Source organism: Cucurbita maxima, unplaced genomic scaffold (genome assembly GCF_002738345.1).
Source record: "Cucurbita maxima cultivar Rimu unplaced genomic scaffold, Cmax_1.0 Cma_Scf00006, whole genome shotgun sequence".
Lineage (NCBI taxonomy): Eukaryota > Viridiplantae > Streptophyta > Magnoliopsida > Cucurbitales > Cucurbitaceae > Cucurbita > Cucurbita maxima.
The window spans coordinates 5,685,512-5,694,463 of NW_019272022.1; the positions used below are offsets into that span (position 1 = coordinate 5,685,512).

The 8,952-nt window shown below is 32.0% G+C and overlaps 1 protein-coding gene across 8 annotated transcripts; it reads left to right on the forward strand.

Moving 5' to 3' along the window:
• The first annotated feature begins 1,311 nt into the window (after positions 1–1,311).
• LOC111481307 (serine carboxypeptidase-like 7) lies at positions 1,312–8,480 on the forward strand. 8 transcript variants are annotated; one of them, XM_023126740.1, is made up of 14 exons: positions 1,312–1,364; positions 1,515–1,603; positions 1,732–1,877; positions 2,356–2,432; positions 2,508–2,630; positions 2,714–2,816; positions 2,896–2,930; positions 3,017–3,118; positions 3,199–3,534; positions 3,661–3,732; positions 3,817–3,935; positions 4,019–4,135; positions 4,215–4,260; positions 4,347–4,578. In XM_023126740.1, the coding sequence occupies exons 1-14, from the start codon at positions 1,359–1,361 to the stop codon at positions 4,425–4,427; spliced, it is 1,452 nt and encodes a 483-aa protein (XP_022982508.1). In that variant the 5' UTR covers positions 1,312–1,358; the 3' UTR covers positions 4,428–4,578. The 8 variants fall into 8 exon arrangements, with proteins under 8 accessions (XP_022982508.1, XP_022982511.1, XP_022982507.1 ...); XM_023126743.1 differs by having other exon boundaries at positions 1,349–1,383; positions 1,511–1,603; XM_023126739.1 differs by lacking the exon at positions 1,312–1,364 and having other exon boundaries at positions 1,391–1,603; positions 3,199–3,285; positions 3,373–3,534.
• Positions 8,481–8,952: the final 472 nt, after the last annotated feature.

Consider the following 8,952-nt stretch of genomic DNA (forward strand, 5'->3'; position numbering starts at 1 on the left):
TTTTAATAAATATGAAAATTAAGACATTTTTAATCACAAATTTATAGACAATAAAATTATTATGAATCGAGGTTAAAGCCTTTGGTTAGGTTATATGTCAATTTTAGAATTGAATTGATAAAGACCGGAATAGAATATTTAAAAGTTTTAATAATTGTAATCAAATTTTAAACATTTTTAGGTTAAAATACATTTTTAATTATTGAGCTTAGTTTTTTTTTTTTTTTTTTTTTTTTTTTTTTTTTTTTTTTTTTTTTTTTTTTTTTTTTTTTTTTTTTTTTTTTTTTTTTTTTTTTTTTTTTTTTTTTTTTTTTTTTTTTTTTTTTTTTTTTTTTTTTTTTTTTTTTTTTTTTTTTTTTTTTTTTTTTTACTATAATTTGGATTTTTTTCGGCTCTAAAATAGATTGGCAAAATTTACGGAAACAGAAAGCAACTTTACCCGACCAATATCAATTATTATAAATTAAATACTAAGTTAGAATTTCAATTATTATTAATAAATTTACGAACAGATATTTTGGTTCATATACTTTCAAATATTTTATTTTTATTTTATAACATTTGAAAGCATGGAATTAAAAAAAAAAAAAATTAAAATATGAACAAAATGATATTTTAATCTATATTACGTGACACATTTTCTAATTTAACAAAAATTAAATAAACTTATGGAATGAGATTCTATATTTATATTAAACTTGAAATATAAATTATGAATTCAATAATAATGTTATTTTTAAAATGCTAAATCAATCATTACAAAAAAAAAAAATGTAATATATTATTGTCTCATTAATACATTTAATTTTATTTTTTTAAAATTAATTTTAGATAGAAATAATTATATTCTATTTAAAAAATACTAATTAACTGGTTAAAAAAATGCATTTTAATTTTCAAAACACTCTTGAACTTGAGAAAAATCAAATTAATACTTTTATTTTTAAAAAATTAATACCTTATTTGTTTAACTTAAAAATAGTCGTGTTTAAAACTCACAAAAAATTCTTAAAAATAGTATTAATACTCTAAATAATAATAATAATATTTAGATACATGTGAAATATATAATTCATTAACAATTAAAAAAAAGTTTAAATTACAAATATAATTAGTAGGTATGCACCAAAACTTGAAGAAATAGTAATATAGACGAAGACTTTATGGAACCAATCAAGTTATTTACAAAGAAACCTAAGAATAAAATTTAACGTTTGAATAATATAAAAGTAAGTTCTAAGTTGTAACTGAAGGAAAGTGCTTTTTTGATTGAGAGGGTTCGCAGTATAAAAATGTAAAAATATTGAATACATTGGACAACTGGACCCACGAAAGTCAGAAGGTTTGATGCAGATGGAATGATCATCAGAACCTTCTCGACTCCTGCATTCGTAATGAAAAGAAAACCACATATCTTGTTGGTGTTCTTTCGAATTTGGTGCGCTTGGATTTCTCCGATGGCCACTTTTGGTGGTTTCAGATCTTATGTGTGCTTCCTTGTTCTTATTTTTCAGGTGCTCTCCGCCGCCGCTGCAGGCTCATTCTGGAGTGTGAAGTATCTGCCAGGATTTGCAGGGCCTCTTCCGTTTGAACTCGAAACTGGGTCAGTTTAGGTTATTTCCGAATTCCTCTTTTTTTGTTTCTAATTAGAGTTAAAGTAATTAGTGATCATTTTAAGTTTGGTGTTTGAGTTAGAATTTGAGACTAAGTTTTGTTCTGGGAGTGGAGTAGATATGTCGGTGTGGGGGATTCGGAGGAAGTTCAGGTGTTTTATTACTTTGTGAAGTCCCAAGGAAATCCCCAAACCGATCCTCTAATGACATGGCTCATCGGAGGTCCCGGTTGCTCTGCTCTCTCTGGATTCGCCGTGGAAATCGGTACTCTACAATTTATATTTAGTTCTATTGCAACATATCTCTCTTATTTCATCTTCCCTCCTCTGATTCCTCGCTTCAAATCTGAAAATTCATAGCCATTTGAATTTGAGTTGTGTTGGTTTTGGGCCTTACTCTGTGGATTTTGGTTAAAGTTATCATTTAATGACCTTTTGGGCTTATTTAAACTTGGGTTTGATTGATAACACACAAAAATGTGCTGTAGTTAGCCTTTATTTTATTCTAGTTTGTGTGAATTCAATGTATACTTTCACGTTTATATTTGGTTGCTTGATAGACTTTGAGCATTTAGAGCAAGATCAAAGTTCTAGGAAGTTTATGGCTTGGCGTCTAGAAACAAGCAAGAAAGTTTGCACACGCAGTGTTCGAGATAATGCCAAGGGCGTCTCAACACCCCAAACACACCAATGTTTGTGCATTTATGTTTGAAGCGATAATTGTGTGTTGTATTTGTTTGAAGGTCCAGTAAATTTCAAGATAGAGCCATACAATGGAAGCACACCTCAACTGATCTTGAATCCCCATTCATGGACCAAGGTTGTAACAATTATTCACCTTTTTATTTCTTTTGCAATGACACTAACTTGCAATAGGGATGGTGATATCTGCCAGAAAGCCAGTATATTATTTATAGATATGCCTGTGGGCACTGGATTTTCATATGCTCGAACTCCACAAGGCTTGAAGAAAGGAGATCTACTTCAAGTTCAACAAAATCATCAATTTTTGCGAAAGGTATATATTCTGCATGCTCACATCAAAACTCAAGCTCCCTAACTTGGTTTGATATCAATTCCTTATGAATTTGAACTTTGTAGTGGCTGACTGATCACCCAGAGTTCATTCCTAATCCATTTTACGTCGGTGGGGACTCGTATTCTGGTATCATTATTCCACCTCTTACTCAAGCAATTTCAGAAGGTATAAACCATTCATAATCTGGTATTGGATGTGTAGATTGCACTATTTCTAATTTTCTTTACAAAAACTAATGTCATAGGAAATAAACATCTCTTCCCAGCTATAAACCTTCAGGTCTGTTGTCGTTTATTCATTTAGCTACACGTTGATGACACGAGTATTAATTACTAACTCTTTTTTTGTAATGTTTTTCATCACAGGGATACATAGAAGGAAATCCTTTTAGTGTACGTAGAACAGTTAATAATTATAGGGTTCATTATGCTCATAAGATGTCCCTCGTCTCTGATGAACTATATGAGGTAATATAGAGCTTGTTGAGCAAAGAAAAGAAGTGAATGAGAGAATTAGAGAACTAATCTAACTATTAATTCGTGTTTAGTCATTGAAAACTAGTTGCAAAGGAGAATTTGAGAGTATCGATCCAATTAATTTGGAGTGCATCAAACATGTTTCTACATATAAAAAGGTCTGTTTACTTAAAACTCGTATTCGAACCTCCAAGTTCTCGATCCCAAAATTGATACATTCTTTTTGTCTTTGTTCTTCGTTCCAGTGTGTGAGTAGAATCAGTTTAGCATGTATTATGTGTCCTTATTGTACCGATGCTTCTCGAGCGCCAGAAAATACGTTTGGTGGGCAGAGATCCCTCTATGATACATCCCAAAATCTGTTTCTGGCTCCTAGAGTGTTACCTCCTCTTTCTCTTGACTGTGATGTAAAATCTAGACTTTTCCTTTTTCCAGTCTCCTTAGTTGATTATTCTTTGCTCTCAAAGACAAGGAAGATCCTATGACCTTGAATTGTGTTCGTGTTTGTGTTTCTGTTTGTTCTTGCTATGAAGGAGTATAAATACTACCTTAGTTATTATTGGGCGAACGACAATCAAGTTCGGAAAGCACTTCATATACGCGAGGTAAGAAGATAAACTAAGGATTGAACTATTCTTAAGAAATTGAGTTGAATTACAACCTTTTTTTATATTTTTTTTCTTTTATAGGGAACGGTTGGAGAATGGTTTAGATGCGAAAGTAAAAAAGATTATCAATTTGATATTACGAATGTTCTTCCTTATCATGTGAATCTTAGCTCCAAAGATTATCGATCTTTGATTTTTAGGTATTGAGTTGTAACTCTATGATAAATGGTTTTTTTTTTTTTCTTTCCTTTTGTTCGTATAAATATTTGTTTCTATGGTATAGTGGGGATCATGATATGATGGTGCCGATTCTAGACACTGAAGCATGGATCAAATCTCTAAATTATTCCATTGTCGATGAGTGGAGACCTTGGTTTGACGATGAGGATCAAGTACTTGGGTAATTATTTTATTTATATTATTAAGTTGATTTATATGATTGATTGGAATGATTTAATAGTGATATTAATTTTGGCCAGATACACAAGAACTTTTGCAAACAACATGACATTTGCCACGATAAAAGTAAGAAAAAGTAAATAATTGGCCGAAGTTTTCTTCTTTAACCAGTGATTGACCGTTTCCTCTTCTTTTTCTCATGAAATCTGCAGGGTGGAGGGCACACACCACAAACAATGCAATACCAAACTAGCATAATGTTTAATAGATGGATGGCCCGAAAATCCTTGTAGAAAATTTTAGAAAGACGATATGATTGGTTCAAACATTAGCAAGTTCTTGTCAAATTGTTGATATATTTGTATAGTTAAAAGTTTTACGATCTGTTTATGTCGATGAAATCTCGTTTAATTATCACTAATAGAAAACATGATTTTCGTGGTAGATAATGAAGTCAATAATTAAGTCGATTTCAATGTATTCGTTGCAAATGTTCAATCTCAAACGGGTAAATTGTGATATTATTTATAATTACATGAAAGATAAAGATTTTTGTCATCATAATTTCATTTCAAATATATTAAAAAAAATCCCAAATAATAGTTTATTTGGAACAAATTTCCAAATAGATTAAATGATATAATTATAAAGTAAATAAAGTCACCAACGATTTAAATGATATAATTATAAGTTTTGGGCTTTTGGGTATGTAGAAGTAGTGGTCAGCTGGAATCGATCGAAGACTGAAATTTTGATCACATTTTGTGTGGTAGTGAAACCCTCTTCTTTTAGCTGTACAGATAAAGGAAAGTAGTCGAAAAGCGGGTGTACATTTTCTTGAATTTCTCCGATGGCCACTCCGGGTGGTTTCAGGTCTTCTGTTTTCTTCCTTGTTTTTCTTCTTCAGGTGGTCTCCGCCGCCGCAGGCTCATTCTGGAGTGTGAAGTATCTGCCAGGATTTTCAGGGCCTCTTCCATTTGAACTCGAAACTGGGTCAGTTTAGGCTCTTTCCGAATTCCTCTCTCTCTTGTTTGTAATTAGAGTTACAGTAGTTAGTAATCCGCTTTGTTTTGGAAGCGGAACAGATACGTGGGTGTGGGAGATTCGGAGGAAGTTCAGGTGTTCTATTACTTTGTGAAGTCCCAAGGAAATCCCCGAACCGATCCTCTAATGACATGGTACATCGGCGGTCCAGGTTGCTCTGCACTCTGTGGCTTTGCCTTGGAAATTGGTACTCTCTACAATTTCCCCTTCTAACTTTATCTTCCTCTCATTCCTCGCTTCACCACCGTCGGCTGTTGCTCGCCGGAGAGTGGGTGCCCGTCAAGGGACTGTGTCGGAGGTGTAGCAAGGGAACAGAGGAATATCATAGGAGGAGATGTTGACAGCTTTGATCATAGACAAAAAAATATAAGACTCCTGCCATTTAAAAAAATATAGCCAAATAAGTTTAAATATATGTGTCTTTTGAACTTTAAAATTTTCATTAATATCTTTCATTTTTTGATTTGTTAATTGGATTTTGTGTTTGTTTAAAGGCCCTCTGAACTTCAAGATAGAGGCATACAATGGAAGCGTACCTCAATTAATCTTGAATCCCCATACATGGACTAAGGTAACAACCACCTCGTAGAACACTCAAACTCATCTTTAATAGATATTGTCAGCTTTAGCCAATTACTTCTCTTTGTCAATCTCACTATTTTCAAACGGATTTATTAGAGAGAAGTTTTCATACCCTTTTAATGAGTGTTTCATTCACTTCTCTGTTGAACAAACTATCTGTAGAAAACAATCGCACACTTTATTAAGACCAATCGAGAAGAGCCGTAGAAACTACTCTTTTGTATACCTAAAATTTATTCCTAAAATTTTTGAGTTTATACATAAATATAATTATAGATACAATGGAGTAGAGTAGATGGACAATTTATTCCTAAAATTTTTCAAATTTTTCTTAAATACCTAAATCATTTTTTCTTAAATTTATACATAAATATAATTACAGATACAATGGTTAGGCTTAATTCTACTAGTGATGATATTTTAACATTCTCTAAACATCGGTTGAAGAGGAGAACAAAACTCCTTATAAAGGCGTAGAAATCTTTCCTAACAGAGGCGTTTTAAAACTTTAATATTGATAGAGGTACATAGTGAGTCAAAGCGAACAATATCTACTAGCGCATGAGTTGAGCTAAATTAACCGCTATAATGACATATACCAGAAAGCGAATATACTATTTATAGATGCGCCCGTGGGCACTGGTTTTTCATACGCTCAAACTCCACGAGGTTTGAAGAAAGGAGACGTACTACAAATTGAACAAAATCATCAATTTTTGCGGAAGGTATATATTGTATATGCTCACTCTCATCAGATATCATTGGTTTGATATCAATTCCTTATGAATTTGAGCTTCGCAGTGGCTGGCTGATCATCCAGAATTCATTCGTAACCCATTTTATGTTGGTGGTGGCTCGTATTCTGGTATGATTGTTCCATCTCTTACTCAAGCAATCTCAGAAGGTAATAGCCATGGCTTCCCAATTATAAACCTTCAGGTCTGTTACCCTTTACTCACTTGACAACCTACCGTTTGATGATGATCAATTACCAAATCTTAATTTTTTTATGTTTTAGGGATACATAGAGGGCAATCCTTTCAGTGTGCATAAAACAAATGATAATTATAAGATTCCATATGCTCATAGGATGTCCTTCATCTCCGATGAACTATACGAGGTAATATCAAGTTCCTCAAGCAAAGAGAAGTGCGCACACACAAGAATTTGAGTACTAATTTAAGTGTTATTATTAATTCATGTGTATAGTCATTGAGAAGCAGCTGCAAAGGAGAATATAATAATGTTGATCCAACTAATGTGGAGTGCATTAAATATGTATCCGCTTACCAAAAGGTATGATATGGGATCTGGTATTCAAATTTGATATCTATGAAAGTGTTGTGGGTGATATCTTGAGGATTATTGGGAGTGAGTCTCATATTGGGTAATTTAGGGAATAATCATGCGTTTATAAGTGAGGAATAGTATTTTCATTGGTATGAGGCCTTTTGGAAAAGCCCAAAACAAAGCCACGAGAGCTTATGCTGAAAGTGGACAATATCATACCATTTTGGAGAATCGTGATTTCTAATATGGTATCAGAGCCATGCCCTAAACTTAATCATGTCAATAGAATTCTCAAATATCGAACAAAGAATTATGAGTCTCGAAGGTACAAAGTGGACAATATCATACATTGATTAAGGGGGAGGATTGTTGAGACTTTTGGGGAATGATCATGTATTTATAAGTAAGGAATACTATCTCCATTGGTATTAGGTTTTGGGGATTATGGAGATCCGTGATTCCTAACAATCTGGATATCAATTTTTGTTGTTCATTAGTGCGTGAGTAGAATCAACACGGGGAATATTTTGAAGCCTCACTGTGAGGATGCTACTAAAGTGACGGAAGCTGCTACGTTTAATGATGCGAGGAGATCCCTCTACAATGCTTCTGAACAACAGTTTCTTTCTCCCAGAGTGTTGCCTTCGATTCCTCTCGAGTGTGATGTAAATTTATTATGCACTTTGTTCCTCTGATTTGTTGTTGAAGCTTGGGAAGTTCATATGATCATTTTAAATCGTGTTCGTGTATGTAGGAGTATGCGTTTTACCTCAGTTATTATTGGGCTAATGACAATCGAGTTCGGAAAGCTCTCCATGTACGTGAGGTAAAAACATAACCTAACCTATTGATTGAAACACTCTTAAAAGAACTGTATTGAATGATGCATTTTGTTTATAGGGAACAATTGGAGAATGGTTTAGATGTCAAAGTACAAAAGATTACCAATATGATTTCACGAGTATGGTTCCTTATCATATGAATCTTAGCTCTAAGGGCTATAGGTCTTTGATTTTTAGCGGAGATCATGATATGAAGGTGCCAATTTTGGACACTGAAGCATGGATCAAATCTCTAAATTATTCACTTATTGATGAATGGAGGCCTTGGTTTAACGAGGAGGATCAAGTTCTTGGGTAATTATTGCATTTATTATATTATTTTTCATATGATTTATGTCAATGATTTAATAGTGATATTAATTTTGGACAGGTACACAAGGACTTATGCAAACAACATGACATTTGTATCCATAAAAGTAAATATTTGTTTTTTTGTTTTTTTTTTTTTTTAAAGTTCAAGTAGTGATTAATTGTTTGTTTTTTTGGTATGAAATTTACAGGGCGGAGGACACACCCCACAAACCATGCAGCACCAAAGTGGCATAATGTTTAGCAGATGGATAGTTGGAAATCCGTTGTAAAAAGTTTTAAAAACTACGTGATTTAGTTAATTCAACACTAGTTGATCGTGAATCATATATTAGATCATGAATAATAATAAAATTTTATTGATATCTATGATATCACGTTTCAATATCTATCAAACTAAAATATATTATCGAGTAATTATTTGTAAATTTAAATACTAATAATAAAATTTATAACATAAAAAAATTATAGTGAATATAATATTTTAGACCAAATATAAAGTTGATAGAAAAAAATAGAATATATTGTTTTACTAATAATTAACAAATTAGAAAAAATAGGTGTCTTCTTAAAAACTAAAATTTTAAATAAAGAGATAAAAAAATGTTACTAAATGAGAAATTAAAATGATTGAATTTGAAAATGAAAGGACAACTTAATAAACTTTTTTTATTAGTAAATTTTTATTAATCCAAAATTTTAACCTAAAGTCTGATATTCGCGTAAAAAAAAAAAAAAAAAAAAAAAAAAA

What these genes read in the sequence shown, in the direction of transcription:
- LOC111481307 (XM_023126737.1), top strand. Translation starts at nt 1,395, where the DNA reads ATGAAAAGAAAACCACATATCTTGTTGGTGTTCTTTCGAATTTGGTGC. An exon ending in TCCCAGCTATAAACCTTCAG is followed by an intron (nt 2,931 to 3,016) that starts GTCTGTTGTCGT and finishes TTTTCATCACAG; the next exon opens with GGATACATAGAAGGAAATCC. An exon ending in TATCGATCTTTGATTTTTAG is followed by an intron (nt 3,936 to 4,018) that starts GTATTGAGTTGT and finishes TCTATGGTATAG; the next exon opens with TGGGGATCATGATATGATGG.